The sequence below is a fragment of the Cetorhinus maximus genome, chromosome 7 (assembly GCF_964194155.1).
Source record: "Cetorhinus maximus chromosome 7, sCetMax3.hap1.1, whole genome shotgun sequence".
NCBI lineage: Eukaryota > Metazoa > Chordata > Chondrichthyes > Lamniformes > Cetorhinidae > Cetorhinus > Cetorhinus maximus.
This window is the reverse complement of record NC_135885.1, coordinates 143,682,387-143,700,334: the sequence shown is the minus strand read 5'-3', so window position 1 is coordinate 143,700,334 and position 17,948 is coordinate 143,682,387. Positions and strand designations below refer to the sequence as shown.

Sequence of the window (17,948 nt, the reverse complement as noted above, 5' to 3'; positions counted from 1 at the left end):
TCCTATTTCTTTTTTCTTATGTTCATTGTCAATTTTTGTTCTAAGACCCAACTTTTTCAACTGGACTTTACATATCTTTTAATGTTTTGTGGACAAATTCTAGTTAAAAGTCATTTCTTTTGCATTAGGCAGTGGCAAATGAAATTTCTGTGGGGGTTTTTCACACCTTTTAATGGTGATCATTGAGAGTTACACAACAAAGTGAATGTCTGTCCTCCTCTTTCAGCCACATGAAGCTGTCCCGATGGACAGGGGGGAGAAAATGGCTCGAGAGAAAATTACAAAACCTCAGCAGCAAAAGCTGGTGCAGAAGCTGCCACAAGAAACAGCAATGATTGCAGGTGTGAATAGTATATTGGAGAGTTTCCAAACAACTGAGGTTACTTTAAAATACATGTTTCACTTTCACTTCTGCAGGTTATGATTCCATCTGACCTCTTAATCTGCATTACAATTTTGTAACATACTATAGGTATTAGATAGAATTTAACAGCATGGCAACAGGTCATTTGGCAGAACAGCTCTATACTGGCGTTTATGCTCCACACAAGCCCCCTACTGTCCCTCTTCATCCAACCCTTTCTCCCTCCTGTGTTTTCTAGCTTCCCTTTAACTTCATTTATGCTTTTTGCCTTAACTACTCCTTATGGTAGTGAGTTCCACATTCTAACAACTCTCTAAATAAAGAAGTTTCTCTTGGATTTATTAGTGACTATTTTATATTCATGCCACCTAGATTTGGTCTCCCCTGTAAGTGTAGACATATTTTCCACATCTACCCTATCAAACCACTTCAGAATTATCATAACATCTGTCGGGTCAACCCTCAGCCTTCTCCCGTCTAGAGAAAAGAGCCGCAGCCTGTTCTCTCAACCTTTAACAAATATTCTGCTTTTCTTTGTTTTCTACAAACACTAAGGCTAACTTCACTAATTTTTCTACATTATATTCATCTTTCACATCCCTGCTTAATCACTAAACCTGTGTAATGCCTTTTGCAACCTCCTCACATCCACCTCACAGCATACTTCCCCACCTAACATTAAATCGTCAGCAAATTTGGGCACGTTACACTCTATCCTCTCATCTAAGTCAATTATATAGATTGTAAATAGCTGAAGACCAAAGGCCCAAGCCGATCCTGTGATACCCCACAGGTTACAGCCTGTCAACTCTGAAATTATCCCCTTTTATTCCTACTTTGTTTTCTGTCCATTAGCCAGTGCTCAATCCAAGCTTATATATTACACCATGAGCTCTAATCTTGTGTAAATACCTGTGTGACACCTTACTTTTTGAAAATTCAATTACACGACATGTTCCCCTTTATCTAACATACTAGTTACATCCTCAAAAAACTCTAACAGATTTGTCAAACACAATTTCCCTTTCATAAATCTGTGTTGACTCTGCCTAATCATTTTATGATTTGCTAAGTGCCCTGTCGTCACATCCTTAGTAATAGATTCCAGCATTTTGCCTGCTACTGATGTCAGGCTAACTGGCCTATAAATTCTCCATTTTCTCTCTCTTTCCTTTCTTGAATAGTGGGATTATATTTGCTACTTTCTAATCAATAGAGATGGTTCTAGGATCTGATGGATCCTGGAAGGTCAAAACCAATGCATCCACCATTTCTGTAGTCACATTTTTTAAAACACTAGGATGTGGCTAGGGGATTTTTCAGCTTTTAGTTCCAACAATTTCTATGGTACTGTTTTTTTAACTACTACTAATTCTTTTAAGTTCCTCATTCTCACTGGACACTTGGTTCACCGTTATTTCCAGAACATTTTTGTTTCTTCTACCGTGAAGACAGATACAAAGGCCAGGATAAGAGTCAGTGGGAACACATCCTTGCTGACACTGTCTTCCCCGCAGCCATTTCACACTTGAATGAGAGTCAATTGGTTGTGGGTGGGACTTCCGCGCCTCAATCAGGAGTGAGGGAAGTCCCGCCTTAGAGAGCTGCTGGCCAGCAGCTCTCTGGACCCTGCAGCGACAGAAGGTGCAATGGACAGAAGTGGGACTTCATGAAGTCGACGGAGCTTATGTCCCAGGAGCGGACATTAGTTTTCGGGGTCTCAGGGCGAGGAAGATAGAGAAGGCCTGGGGGGGTGGATAGTGGAGGATTGGGGTGTCGGGCGAGAGGCCGTGGGGCTGGGGGTTGGAATGCCCAAAGTTAGAAGGGGGCTTCTGATGGAGGAGCACCCCACCCTTCCTGCCCGAGGCCTAAACCCAATCATTTTAGGGCTTCACCCCCAGACCCTGGAAATCCTCCTGCCAACCTAAACATTGAGGCTGGGCAGGAAACAGCCCTTAACTGGTCAATAATTGGCCACTTAAGGGCCTCAAAGGGGGCAAGGGCAGGCTGCCCGTCTGAGGCCTCACCCGCCCTAGCATAAAATCACTGAGAGGGAAGCCCATTCATCCTATTTCATGCTCTCCCCCTGCTCCCCCGCCCAAAAACCCACTGGTGGGGGCGTGAAATTCAGACCCAAGTATTTTTTTAATGACTCTGCCATTTCCTTATTCCCCATTATAATTTCTCCTGTAATTCTTTCCAAGGAAATTAGGTTTACTTTCGCTAATCTCTCCCTTTTTACATATCTACAGAAGCTTTCACAATCTGTTTTTATCTTGTTAGTCCACTCTCATGTCCCATTTCTCTTTATCAATTTCTTAGTCCTCCTTTACTGAATTCTAAAATACCTTCAATCCTCAGGCTTAACTCTTTTTGTGGTAACTTTAAGAACTTCTTCCTTTAATGCTAACCTTAACTTCTTTAATTCTCACCATGGCATGACTATTATTTGTGTTTATATATCCTTCAAGTGTATTTCTTTCCCTACATTACAACAGCGACTGTGCTTCAGAAGTACTTCGCTACCACAAAGCTCTTTGGGGTGCCCTGAGGTCATGAAAGGTGCCATACAAATGCACATGCTTTCTTTACTTCTTCATTTTTTTAATTGTAATCATTGGTTTCATGAATTGCGTGCATGTGTAAGCGCACAAAATTGATATGAGCTACTGACTAGAAAAACTGGAAGCACAGTTGCAGTGGTCAGTATCTATGACAGCTCCTTATTTCACTATCACAAAATCTGTACTGCGGCTCCTCTGTAGTGTAATGAGGAATTAGAATGATACAACCCTTTGAGATCTCTGCGATCCTCCAATTCCAGCCTCTTGCACATCCCTGATTTCCATCTCCACACCATTTGCAGTCTCTCCTTCAGCTGCCTGGACCCTAAGCTCTGGAATTCCCTCCACAAACCTCTCTGCTGCTCTGCTCCTTTACGACGTTCTGTAAAACCTTTCTCTTTTGATCACCTGTCCTAATATGTTCTTCTATGGCTCAGTGACAAATTTTGTTTGATAACCCTCCTGTGAAGCACCTTGAGATATTTTACCGAGTTAGAAGTGCTAAATAAATGCAAGTAGTTGTTGTTACATCTGACCTAAATGTAGCTCTCACAAGACCCCCATTCATAAATGCACATTAGCATAGTCCCCAGAATGTGTACTTTGTACGCAGCCTACTAGAGTTTGCTAATCAAGTGTACAGAAGTATTCACTACTGTCAATAGTACAATCAAAGGGTTGTGAATATTTGGAATTTTCTATTCCAGAAGGTGGGTGGATCCATCACTGAATATGTTTAAGGCTGGGATAGACAGATTTTTGATCTCTCAGGGGATCAAGGGATATGGGAGGCAGACGGGAAAGTGCAGTTGAAGCTCAAGAGCAGGCACGACCATACTGAATGGTGGGGTAGGTTCAAGGGGCCACATAGTCTACTCCTGCTCCTATTTCTTGTGTTCACTATTAAATTTGCAATACATCTCCTCTATCTGTATGAACCTCCACACGAAATGAGTTTGGGCAGCCTTAATCTACATCACAAAACTCCTTTAGCGCTGATATAATTTCACTCAGGCGAGTCGTAAGATATCTGATGTTGGAAGTGGCAAACATCAAACTGACGCTCTCTTCAGAAGTTGCCACTGAGGCACATTCTTAAGGCGGAATAGAACAACTTTTAATCAACATCACATCCATGCTGTATCAGATCCAAAGCTGACTGATGCTGACAATGGCTGCTCAAATATTAATGTTCCATTTCCAAACTCCAGCAATCCCTCACTTTGACGAACAGAAAAATTTATCCAAATGAAAGTTTTTTTGTTGAAAAAACAGGATTGCAATCATAGCAACAACAGCAAATTGCATTTATATAACACCTTTAAAGCAGGAAAACGTCACAAGGCATTTCACAGGAGCAATTATCAAACAAAATCTGTCATCAGGCCATGCAAGGAGATATTAGAGGACAGGTGACCAAAAGCTTGGTCAAAGAGATAGGCTTTAAAGGAGGACAGAGAGATAGGGAGAGGTTTAAGGAGGGAATTCCAGAGCTTAGGGCCTTAGCAGCTGAAGGCACAAGCTGCAAATGGTGGGCAGTGGAAGAGCGCAGAGATCTTGGAAATTTGTAGGCCTGGAGGCTGTTAAAGAGACAGGGAAGGATGGACAAGGGAATGAAAGGATTTGAAAGGTGTTTAAAATCATGAAGGGTTTAGGTAGAAAAAAATAAGGAAAAATGCTGAAGGGTCAATAACCAGAGGGCACAGATTCTAGGTGATTGGAAAAGAGCCGAGGTAACCATGAGGAAAACTTTTTTTTACACCATGCATGAATAGGACTTTGAAGGCACTGCCTGATAGGGTGGTGGAAACATTCAATAGTGCACTTCAGAAAGAAATTGGATAAATACTTGAAGGAGAAAATATTGCAGGAAGATGGATAAAGAGCAAGGGAGTGGGACCAACTGGATCAATCTTCAAAACAGCCAGTGTAGACTCGATGGGCCGAACGGACTCCTTCGATTCTATGAAAGCAAAACTCACGTAACAGGCACTGTTTAAAGCAAAAATAACGTTGCATTCAGACCATTTCCTCAACGAAGCCACGACCATGCTGGATTAGTACCACTATTACAATGAAGCTCAGTTAGCGTCACTTCCTGCTTATTGTCACATTCTAGGCTGGCAAATTGAAAGTGACAATAACAAGGCTCCTCTGCATTAATTAGTGACTGAGTGCCTCTGCTTGTTCGTCAGTGGAAGTGCTGTAATGACGCCTCCTGACCTAGAGGGTCACTATCTGCCAGTGGAGCATGTCCATATTACAATAGACGAACAGCTGCGCTCTTTACCATTTATATTTATCATTTATTAAAATAAGAATAAAATCCTTCATCAACTTCTGCTTTGAAGAAATACATTGAATAAAATGTTGCAAATACAGATAGATAGACTCAGAAAATTTGGATGTTGTAACCTCCTGTTACATTGTTGAGTTATGAGCAATTAGTTTTATCAAAAGTTGCACTTAAGCTACTAATCAGTCAAGGGTATCTTATATTTATACAATTGAACTAAACCTTAAATTAAATCAATGGGCTTATCCTGGTTTAAATGGCTTTTAAACGACATTGAAACAAACATTCAGTGGTTCAAACAGATTTTTTTTAATTTATAATGGTCATAAACTGGGGAATTCCTACAATATATACAATCTAAAACATTGAACTGATTTATGTATCCCCTGTGCTGGGGACCAGAAAACAAATGGATAAAATGAAAAGGGGTTTTAAATAGCATATGCCCTTCTGAGGTTTTATATGCGCACCATGGAGCATTGAAAGTTAAAGTGGTGATACGCTAACTTTTAACAGAGCTGAAGGGTTAATTTTATGGAACAGGATTGCAGTGTAATTTCAGAAATGGCCTCTATTCTTTGAAATCGCTGATTTTTCGAGAATCATTATGCCATTTAAACATTTTTCAGGGCTGCTTGTGTCAGCGAGGCTCATGTAATTTCTCCCCCATGCTTTCAGTTGAATCTCATCAAGCCAGAATTCTCAAGTTATCATAATACACACTGATGAGGCCAGCTGAGTCATCAACAGCACCACTGTGAAGGTTTCAGCCTTGCTTTAAATCAGGCCCCTCTCTCTCAACTCACATGTTCGTTACTCACAGGCGAACTGCCATGTCTATCCTTTCCGCAAGATTAATCAACAGCAAGGGGGGGACATCAACAACGAAACTTACCAGACGTCTGGCAAATTCTTTGTTTTCTGAAAGAAACCCATATCCTGGGTGGACCTAAGACAAAAAAAGCAGAAGGCATATATAATATAATCTTTTAAGCTCCTAATTAATCTTAAGTCTATCACCATTTATCTTATTCAGCGCTTGAAACAAGGAAAGAAAATTTGATCGCATTGTTTGCCTGACCATGTGTATTGGCAATGCGAATGTTCATTGATTTCCTGCAGAGTGAGTAGCTTAAGGAACAATTACTACAACAAATATTAAGGGGGGGAATGCTAATTCAGTGCTCAAGATTAATTAGAATTTTTTTTAATAATAATAAATAAAAGTAAATTATGAAATGAACTCAAGTTACTCCCTGGTGTGAAAAGCTGAATTCTGCAGCCACCTGCAGGATCAGTGACAGGCACTGCCAGATGCTACAGAGCCTTTGATTTCCAGTACCAATCAAGCTTGCAATTTAACTCGCGTCACATGAACTAAACAGGAAGAGGATAGTCACTCTTTTACAAGTTCTGCTGTTTCCCGAGGAATATACAAGCAGCAGCAATGGGCTTTAAGCACATTCAGACTCACAGCTTGGGCACCGGTCTTTTGAATAGTTTCCATGATGGCATCCAGGTTGAGGTAGCTTTTGTTGGTGGGGGCTGGTCCAACACAGGAGGCCTCATCTGCCATTTTAACATGAACCTGCAGGAACAAAGGCAAAATTCTGCTTCAACAGGATATTCTCAAGCGAAAATAATTAACTTATATTTTACATTCACGCATGGCTTTGGAAGAGGTGACTTCGACGAGATTTAAAACATGTTCTTTACCCACATTGTGTTTCGGTTTGTTGAACAATAAATGCACTGCAATACCTATAAAATGATTTTAAAATCAGCAAGTGACTTTTTAAAGTGCACTGTTACACAAGAGACTGATTCTGGGCAATCAGCACATCAATTGTTAAAATTAATTGCAATTAAATATAAATGAATGACTGTGGCCATTTAATGCTTCTATAGCCTTGAATGTTTGGAAATACAAATGATGATTACATGTAGCCTAGGCAGTTAATAAAATTGTACTGAATAACAAACACTCATGGCCATTTCTAAGCAGGCTCCCCAGGATGTTGGAGATAATTAGAGTGAATTCAATGCAGGGATGCTCCAAATGTCCCTGCACAGCATCAGGTCAGCAACATGCACAAATTAAGGCCAATGTCTAAAGAGTTCAATATCGTTGCACGTGAACCGGAAAATCTAGGGAATTATTTATCCAGGCAGGCACTGACTCAAAAGTTTCACCCACACCCATATTCTTTTTATAAGATTAAAGAAGCAGAGGGAGCTATCTGCAATTTAACATTCAATTAAAAGTGCAGAACGTTATTGAATTTAATATAGTTAGTCCGTTCATTAGAGTGCTTTACCATCCAGAATTACTGCTACATGTGCAAGCTGAATTCTACTCAGAAGAATTGTAGCAATTAATTTTGAAAGTAATATTCTCAAACTTATAACAATGGTGACAAACTTAGTGCAATCTTTGTTAAACAACTAAAAGGATGAGGGGAGGAGGTAAAAATTTCTGCTGTTTACTACTCTAAAAGTATGCTATTCTATGTCTAAAAAAAAAACCAGATTGATGGTTTTACTATAAACAGTAAGCAGTGTAATTCTGCCCCCCTTTGCTCTAGGACTGATCTTCAGAACTATCTTACCTGAAAACTGTTCAGCGCAATGGCTGAGACATTTGTTTGCACCTCTAAGGCCTGAGTTCAAACCCAGTAAGGGTGCCATGATAGGAGGGGTTTTCCATTCCGTAACACAAACACCCTTCACCTTAATGGGTACAAAAAAATTCACTAGGGGAACAGCTACAGCAGCTAGATCACATCTTCAAACAGAAAAGAAGGTGCATTTCTATAGTGCCTTTCACAACTTCAGGATGACCCAAAGTGCATTACACAACAATAAAGTGCTTTTGAAGTGCACTGTTGAAAATTTAAAAAAACACACAGCAGCCAATTTGCACATTTTGCAAGGTCCCACAAACAGCAACAAGATAATGGCCAGACAGTCTATTTTCTTTTTGAGTGATACAGAAGTGAAAAGACGTGTGCATTTCCATATCCAGTTTGCGCTTTTTATCAAATGTGGAGTTAGCTACATTCAGAGAAGGGTACTGGCATTTAGCAAGATTTACTCAATGGGAGTTTATCCCATCAGGAAGCAATTTAGGAACATTTCCATTGCATGATGAGTTACACATATCTCACTGGCAATTTCCTGGTTTTATTTCACTGCCCTGCTGCATCTATTAGAGGGGTCTTATGTGGGAATTCTGAAAAATGTCATATAAGCTCTTAATATCAATTAAATCTAGGAGATATACTGGAATATTTGTGTAAGAGACCTGAGGTAAAAGCCCTTTCTTTTAGTTTTAGAACAAGAAAATATAGTACAAATGGATTTAGGCAAATCCTACTTAAAACCACACTGTAGCCTTTCTACACCCACCAAACACTGAGTTACTGAGTCCACTGCCAAATCCCATTCACCCATCACCTCCTATACTCGCTGATCTACATTAGCTCCTGGTCTGGCAACATCTCAATTTTAAAATCCTCAGCCTTGTGTTCAAATCCCTCCCCTAGTCTCACCCCTTCCTACCTCTGTAACCTCTTCCCGCTATACAACCATCTGAGTACCCTGCACTCCTCCAATTCTGTCCTCTTACCCATCCCCCAATTTTAATCACTCTACCACTGGTGGTCATAAAAACATGGAAAATAGAAGCAAGAGTGGATCATTCAGCCCTTCGAGCCTGCTCCACCATTCAATATGGTCATGGCTGGCCCTCTATCTCATCGCCATACTCCCACTCTCTCCCCATACCCCTTGATGCCTTCAGAGTCCAGAAATCTATTTCCTTCTTAAATATATTCAGTGACATGGCCTCCACAGCCTCCTGTGGTAGAGAATTTCATAGGTTGACCACCCTCTGAGTGAAGAAGTTTCTCCTCATCTTAGTCCTAAATGACCTACCCCATAACCTGTGACCCCCTTGTTCTAAACCACCCCCCCCACCCCCACCCCCAGCCAGAGGAAACATCACTCTGCATCCAGTCTGCCCATCCATGACCTACCCCATAACCTGTGACCCCCTTGTTCTAGACCCCACCCCCAGCCACAGGAAACATCATCCCTGCATCCAGTCTGCCCATCCCTGTCAGAATTTTATAAGTTTCAATGAGATCCCCTCTCATTCTTCTAAACTCCAGTGAACACAGGCCCAGTCAACCCAATCTCTCCTCATACAACAATCCTGCCATCCCAGGAATCAGTCTGGTGAACCTTCGCTGCACTCCCTCTATGGCAAGTATATCCTTTCTTAGGTAAGGAGACCAAAGCTGCACACAATACTCCAGGCGTGGTCTCCCAAGGCCCTGTACAGCTGCAGTAAGACATCTTGTACTCAAGTCCTCTCGCAATAAAGGACAACATACCATTTGCCTTCTTAACTGCTTGCTGCACCTGCATGCTTGCTTTCAGTGATTGGTGTACAAGGACACTCAGGTCCCTTTGTACATCAACATTTCCCCGTCTATCACCATTTAAATAATACTCTGTCATTCAGCTTTTCCTACCGAAGTGGATAACTTCACACTTATCCACATTATAGCTGCTATGCATTTTCCCACTCACTCAACCTGTCTAAATCGCCTTGAAGCCTCTTAGCACCTTCCTCACCACTCACGTTCCCACCAAGTTTTGTGTCGTCAGCAAACTTGGAAATATTACTTTTGGTTCCCTCATCTAAATCATTGATATACATTGTGAATAGCTAAGGCCCATGCACTGACCCCTGCTGATCATGCCTTCACCTGCCTAGGCCCTATGCTCTGGAGTTCCCTTCCTAAACCTCTTGGACTCTACCTCTCTTTTCTCCTTTAAGACAGTCCTTAAAGCCTTCCTCTTTGACCAGCTATGGGGCATCTTCCCTAATATCTCCTTATGCGGCTCATTGTCAAATTCTCCTTTATAATGCTCCTGTAAAGTGCCTTCGGACTTTTAATTGCACTAAAGGCACTACATAAACATAAGTGATTGTTATGGAAGAGGATTACTAATAAAGTTAAGTGCAGAGCTTGCTTAATCACTCAGTGGGGGTAAAAAAAAAAAACACTGCCTGGTGTAGCAGTAGGTTTACCAACTCTGGCTGGAGATATTCTTGCAGGTTCCATCACATGACTTTTTGCCTCCAAGGCCCCGAATCCCACACTCCCCCCACTTGGTCATCCAGCCCCACCTTCCCACACCAACTGGACAAAGACACATCATTACCTGATTGGATGATTCTTGACTGTCACTCAAATACCTTTTCCCATGTCCATCTCCAATCTGTTTATAACTAGTAAATGAAAGTGTTCAAAGAGAATTTTGATGACCCTATGATTTTCTTTTTCTCCTGGGTCACCCACAGGATGCTCCTATGGGTAAATCTTTAATTTCTGGAGTCTCAAGGACAATCCAGGTGGGTGGACAGCCCCTTGCAGCATTTATCTTTGCAGCTCAGGAAGATTCTGGGTTTGATCCCAGTTCTGTGCTTAAGGTTGACTGATATCAGTCAGCTTGACAGCAGGGCCAGTAACACCTATACAAACATACAAAATAGGAGCAGAGGTAGGCCACTCGACCCCTCGAACCTACTCCGTTATTCAAAAAGATTATGATCTGTTTGTGTTTTGAATTCCACATTCCCATCTACCCCCGATAACCTTTGATTCCCTTGCCTAACAAGAATCTATCTACCTCCGCCTCAAAAATATTCAGCAACCCCACCTCCACCGCCTTCGGAGGCAGAGTGTTCCAAAGTCAGACAACCCTTGGAGAGAAAAATTTCTCCTCAATTCTGTCCTAAAAGGGCAACCCCTAATGTTAAAACAGTACCCCCTAGTCTTGGGCTCACCCACCAGAGGAAACATCCTTTCCATGTCCACCTTATGAATACCATTCAGGATCCTATATACTTCAATCAAGTCATCCCTATCTCTTCTAAACATCAATGGAAACAAGCCCAGTCTGTTTAATCTTTCCTTATAAGACAACCTATTTCAAACTCCCCCAGGAAACAATTATTCAGGACCTCTGCTTGTAATATTGGCCCGGATATTGTTAATGGCGAAGCGAAGGTGTTCACCGCTGACTGTGTATTGAAGGATGACCCCATCTTGGCTCTAGGCTGCAGCAGGAATCTGCTCTCCTGACTGCAGCATAGGTCCAAGGGGGAAGCCAGCGCAGGGGTTGAATGGCGCAGCGCATTGCTGACAAAGACACAACCACTTTTGAAGTCACAAACTGAAGACACGCCCCTTGAGGTCTGTGTTCTGCTCAAAGACAGTTACGTGTTTCTTGATGCTTTGGAGTTTCTTTTATGATGGTGGCAATGTAGCTGTTTATAAGTTTTAATTACAGTTCCCCCCCCACCACCCCCCTCAAACCACCACCACCACCAGCAGCCAGCCCCCCCACATGCCATCAAGTGCTGCATCTGACATCGGCGGGACTGAAGAGCCAGGGGTTTGGGAGTGCCAGGGGTGAGAGAATGGAGGCAGGCTTGCAGGGGGGATGGGGGTAGAGGAGCTAGGGGTGTGGTGGGAGAGTGGAGTCATTGGCGCAGTAAGGTTGGGGGGAGGAAAGAAGCCAGAGCAGTGGATGTATTTTCACAGACTTGTTGATTTAAAGGAATAAGGTCTGTACCTACCAGGAACAGCCCGAAAAATTTACATAAAACGTTGTATAACTATTGGGGAATGAGCCCAAGTTCCCAGATGACAGTCCCAGCAGAGCTATCACCATTGGACTCCACTATAACCTCCAGATTTCAGCATAAATCAGATTGCTGGAAATTGTAGTGCCGTTGTGACCCTCAACAGCAGCAAATGTGGGACTGCAAGATCTGGGCCAATATGTAGTGGTTGCCCCTGTACAAGACCTGGCATATATGGGCAATAATTGAGTAAAGGACCAAGTTTGGCTGTCACCAATCAATTACCTTGATGAAATTTACCGACAAGGTTTAACAAGGGTTGCAGGCTTCATGAAGAAGGACGTACATTTATATGGTACCTTTCACGACCCTAGGCTGTCCAAAGTGCATCAAATCCAGTGAAGTACTTCAGCAGTGTAGCTAATGTTTAATGTAGGGAAACACCTATTTGCCTATAGCAAGGTTCCCACAAACAGCAATAAGATAAATGACCAGGTAATCTGTTTTAGTGTTGTTCATTGCATACTAGGTATTGGCCCCAGGACACAGGGGACAGCGCTCCTGTTCTTCGAATAGCGGCTGGAAACTATTAAATCACCTGAGGGGGCAGACCTGGCCTCAGTTTAACCTCTCATTCGAAAGCTGGCACCTCCGTTAGTGCAGCACTCCCTGAGCCTACGTTTTGTGCTCAAGTCTCCACGTGTGAGGCTTGAACACACAACCTTCTGACACAGAGACAGGAGTGCTATCCACAGAGCCACAGCTGACAAAAAAAAACTAACAAAGCTGCGTGAAAACCACATAATTATTCGACTTCAAAATACCCGTAATATCACTTAGCACTAATTCTGAAAAACAGCAAGAAATTAGTTAGCAGCTAAACCACGTGGAGACGGCATGGAGGAGCAGCAAACTGATAGAGCCAAGGTGTAATAGAGCAGCAGCGGGGGATAGAACCTCTCACCGTGGTACTGGGTTCCCAGTCTTGGGTGCATTGATGTGAGAAAGCCCCAAGCAAAGGTCAGACTGAAATTAATTAACAATTGCACCCACTCTGCTTCTGTGCATTCTTAGCAACCAGCTCAGGGTGTCGTTGGCGATGAAGGTCTAGAAGCAGATCACCCACAGGACAAAAGCTTTTAATCAAAAGCAAAGGCATTTCTAGGTTGCTATATTCAGTAATCCTTAAAGAAAGACTTGCATTTATATAGTGCCGTTCACAACCTCAGGTCCTCCCCATGCATTTACAACCAATGAAGTGCTTCTGAAGTGTAGTCACTGTTGTAATGTAGGAAATGCGGCTGCCAATTTGCGAACAGCAAGATCCCACTAACGGCAATAAGAAAAAACAAGGGCCAGCTTGAGCTGAACCCAGACTGAACCCCAACGTATCACAGTTAGATGCTGCCACAAAGTGGGCAGATACTGAAGGGCCGATTTATACAGATACAGTAAACCCACACAACCCAAGCAACATGTACTCCACCTTCATTCTAATTTTCCACTGGAAACTAATCTTTTGGCAGACCTCAACAAGGTGCCCATCATAGTGAATATCTCCGGCAATTGCAATGTGGCACGCAGAGACAGAAAGCCCAGCTGCCTCAGTAATACAACTGAGAACCACACTCCTTGGAGTGCAGAATTTACTTTTTGTCTCTCTTCTTTAAAACAAAATGGTTGCATGTTGCAACACCAGTAACCCTGGCTAGATTGGAGATCATTGGTTAATTCCACCGTCAATCAGACATAGAATGATACTGCTATAAAGTCCTGGGATTACATTTTCAGCACCTAATTTGGATTGTGTAACTATCCTCCACTCACTGCATTCTGTTGGTGAAATAGTCCTGCTTTAATTAGGAATCTCTACTGTAGTTTTGGTTTGCTGTACTGCGTACAGGCTCTTTATAAGGGCACTGCCTGCCGTGAACCAGTCTCTGTCTGCTGTGAATCTATTTTCTCTTTAGACCCACTTTTTAAAGGTGATTCACGCTTGGGTTCAAATGCATAGGTGGCAGGAGTTCCTCATACCCACAACCAGGTAGCCATTCAAGTGAGCCTCTGAACAAAGGTTTGGCAGGCTATTTGGCTGTGAAGGGAATCGCAACTTAGCCCAATTTGAAAATATGTTTGACAGCCAAACACGTGCATTTCTCAGTAGTGGGCACTAGTCAGCGATCTGGGTTGTAAACTCTGGCTGTTTTTCCCCCTGTTAACAGCCTTCGCCACTCACCCCCACCCCCACCCCCCCCCCCCCCCCCCCCCCCCCCCCACCCATCCCCCTCCCCACCCTCCCCGCCTATCCCCTTCCCCCCACTCACCACCACCCCCCCTCCCGCCCACCACCACCTCAGGGATGCTGAGTCCAAACATGCCACCTCAACTTAGGTTCCAGATTTAATGCAGCACCTTTCTGGACCTAGAAACTGAGGGAGCTTTGGGAGAACAAGCTGTGGCATTGGCCAAAGCTGTCAGTTATTCCCCTGCTGGCATAGTTGAGTTCCTTGTGGATTCTAAGAAGAACTTCTATTGCTTCAAAATGAACTCTAGACTTCAGGTACAGAAACGCTCATTTACTGATGGTACGTGGACCAGTGGATACAGATTTAAGGTTTTGGGCAAGAGTTACAGGGGGACGTGGGGAAGAACTTTATTACGTAGTAAGTGGTAATGACCTGAAGCTAGTGCTTTGTTGGAAGCGGAGATGATCAATGATTTCAAAAGCAAATTGGATGGGCACTTGAAGGAAATAAGCCTGCAGGGCTACAGGGATAGAGTGGGGGAATAGGACCCACTGGATTGATCCACAGAGAGCTGACATAGACTTGGTAGGCTGAATGGTCTCCTACTGAGCTCTAAATGATTCTATAATGCTATAAGAGCAGTGAGTTACAAAGGTGTGGGATGATCTGGGACCTTCTAGGCTCTGTTGTTAATACCAACCAATGTTAATTCACTCAAAGACCATCATTATAAGAGAAATCAATTTGCAATGCCAATTTTACTGCAATGGTTCCTCCTCTGCAGTCCACCGTGGCAATTCCACAGCTACTAGCAATGCTTCTGCTGGAGAGCAACAGAGGTGAAAGCCACCATGTTCTCCCCTTTCTCTTCAACCAGGCAAATCATTGACTATTCATGGAGGGAACGGGGGAAGGGGAAAGAGAAGAAAGAGCAAAGGCTCACAGCTACCAGGCAACAAAATCATCTCGGATTTCTGATTGCAAACATGCTGCCACATGACGAATGGACAGTATTTTATTTCCATCAACTACTTCCAAACAACATGAAATACAAAATGTCCCCATTGTCTGGCCTTCCCAGATCCTGACCTCCACAACTTTCTCCTGCTGTGGCTCCCCCAACAGTGTAGACAAACCATATGGAGAGAGTCAGTCATGTAGTGAAGGAAAAAGCGTACACGTTCATTTCCAATTTGCCTGACAACAGGATTTACCAAAAGTGTAGTAACATATCAGACACCTTTAAAAAGCACTGACCTGGAAATTTCAGCACACACAAAACATTACAGCAAGGAGTTCGTTCAGTTACGTCACAGTGCAAAGATAATCAGAGAAGCACTAAATGTAAAGATGTTCACGGTTAAAACTTGGGATGAACATAGGAACATTTATACAAAGCTTATTAGTTACTGCTTCCAAGTATTCAGTAGGGAAGATGAGAGGATTTAAAAAGGTTAATTTCTGCAAGAATTCACAAGAGAAGATATGAGCAACATGTCCCTCCCAAGTAATGACAATCCAAATAGAATCAACAACTTTTATGTAAATGACTCGATATTGACAAGCTTAGAAAGCTCAAAACAAATAAATCTCCTGGGATGGAATTTATTTATTCCAGAGTAATAAGAAACAAGGGATATAATGAGTGCCACAATGATGGTCATTATGAAGGAATCAAACAATGGAGAAGTCCCAAGTGATTAGAAAGTCCATCCCTAGTCTCCAAAAAGGATGCTAAAACAGAAGCAGACAACGACAGCCCTGATTGGCTTACTTTAATAATGGTTAAATAAAAATTGGAATTTGTCATGAGTAAACTTAGCTTAGCTGCATAATTCTTAGTAAACAATAAACAGTACAGATTCAGAAGGGGAAATCCTGACCAACCACCTTGACTTATTCTGGAGAAAGCCACATCTCAATTGAACTGTGAAAATGCCTAAGTGCTTTAGCTTGAAACCAAAAGCATTTGACAAAATTCTACATGAAAAGCTATTGGTAAAGCTTAAAAGAGATGGCGACTCAGCCTAAAATTTAGGATACAAAATTGGCCAGCGGACAGAAACATAAGTTCCTCGAAGATAGAAAAGTTAGCTCCTGTTTAAGGAGTTACATCAAATTGGAGGTTTGGAATGGAAATTGTAATATGGTGCCCCAGGACTGACATTTGGGCTTGTACTGTTCCTAATGTACATTGAAGTTGAATCCGAAGAAGGTTTTAAGGGATTGCAAAATACGAGTTAGACAAAATATGTAATGAGTTGAATGAGAGCAGATGAAAAATAGCACTGGCAGGTTTTAATGTACTATACAGTTGGGCCCAGATTTTGCTCTCAGTGGCAAAGGAACGGCACTCAACATTCACCTTAGCTGCCTATAGAATTTTGGGAACAACACAAGGAATTGAATTCCAGCATACAGCTTCAGAAAAGCAAACTTCAGGGACATAAAGGCCATGCAGAGTAAAGGAAAGGGCACTATGCAAGGCTCTTAGCAAGATGATATGGGCATCTTTCAAAACGCTATCCAGGGCAAATTTCAAATAAAGATTCAGGGAATATAATGAATTATATATTATGCAAAACATAATTACAGAGGATTCTTCCAATACTATATCAAGAAGGTGATTAAGGAAGAGGTTAAAACACAAAGAAAGCCAATACAACAATAACTTATATTTATCTAGCATCTTTAACATAGTAAAACATCCCAAGGTGCTTCACAAGAATGTTATCAAACAAAACTTGACACCGAGCCACATGAAGAGATATTAGGGCAGGTGACCAAAGATTTGGTCAAAGAGGAGAGAGATGAGGAGCAACAGAGAAGTTTGAGAAGGTCACTTATTCCTCTGACCGAATTTTAAGATTCTTCCCCCCACCCCCACAAGCAGGTGAGAGAACTCCAAAATAAGTCAAGTAAATCCTGTTCTGTTGAAGCGTCATACGGACTCGAAACGTTAACGGTGTTCCTCTCCGCAGATGCTGTCAGGCCTGCTGAGTTTTTCCAGGTATTTTTGTTTTTGTTAAGTCAAGTAAATGTCTAACATTCACGACGGTGCTTGCTCACAAATAAAGAAAGAGTTTTTGAAGATCACCTGATAGCTTAGTGCATAAATCCCTTCTTACCAGCTCAGCTAGGGCCACACTGGAAGGGCCACAATGGGCCCCAGCATCCTGGGCAAGGCAGTGAAAGACGAGCCAGAATTCCCACTCCTTATCACTATTCAGTGACCTAAGTTGGAAAGTGTGCATGCACAGGAGAGACTAAGATCAGTTTCATTTGCAATACAGCCACCACGCTCCCCCACATCTCTCCACCCCCACCACATGCACGCACACATCGGTAGGAGGCACCCAAGAACTGGCAGTGACCATGGAGCCTAAAGGCGAGGAGAAAAACTGGACGAAAGTCCCTGGCCACTTGGGCAAGGGGCTGAAATACTGTTGCCCCTCATGGCACACGATTCCAACAAAGGTCACTGCCTATGGTGAGAGAGAAAGAGGAAATTGCAGGGGGCATGAAAGAAAATTTACTTTCTAAGTACTGGATTGCACTTCAGTGAATCACACAGAAGAACAAAGCTGTTCATGATTTTAATCTACTGGAAGAAATTTTCTAGAACCAATATATCTTTAGTTTTAAATCAATATGTTTTATGACTGACAAACAATTCAACTATCAGTTTCCTAAATCAATACAAAAGAAAATCTTGCAGCCCTATAAAGTATTTGTCCACAAACATGTTACACCACGAGTCTACAGATCTTAGTCTGTAGGATCAAGAAAATAAATTGTATGGGACGCCCTCCAGCTC

At 42.4% G+C, this 17,948-nt stretch overlaps 1 protein-coding gene across 3 annotated transcripts in view; it reads right to left on the bottom strand.

The window, feature by feature from the left end:
- pcca (propionyl-CoA carboxylase subunit alpha) overlaps positions 1-17,948 on the bottom strand; it is a 343,070-nt gene that overhangs the window by 254,561 nt on the left and 70,561 nt on the right. For all 3 annotated transcript variants that reach the window (XM_078546056.1, XM_078546057.1, XM_078546058.1), the window contains exons 5-6: positions 6,699-6,812; positions 6,120-6,173 (exon numbers count right to left, since the gene is read on the bottom strand). In XM_078546056.1, coding sequence (XP_078402182.1) covers positions 6,120-6,173; positions 6,699-6,812 — 168 coding nt within the window. The remainder of the gene's footprint in view (positions 1-6,119; positions 6,174-6,698; positions 6,813-17,948) is intronic.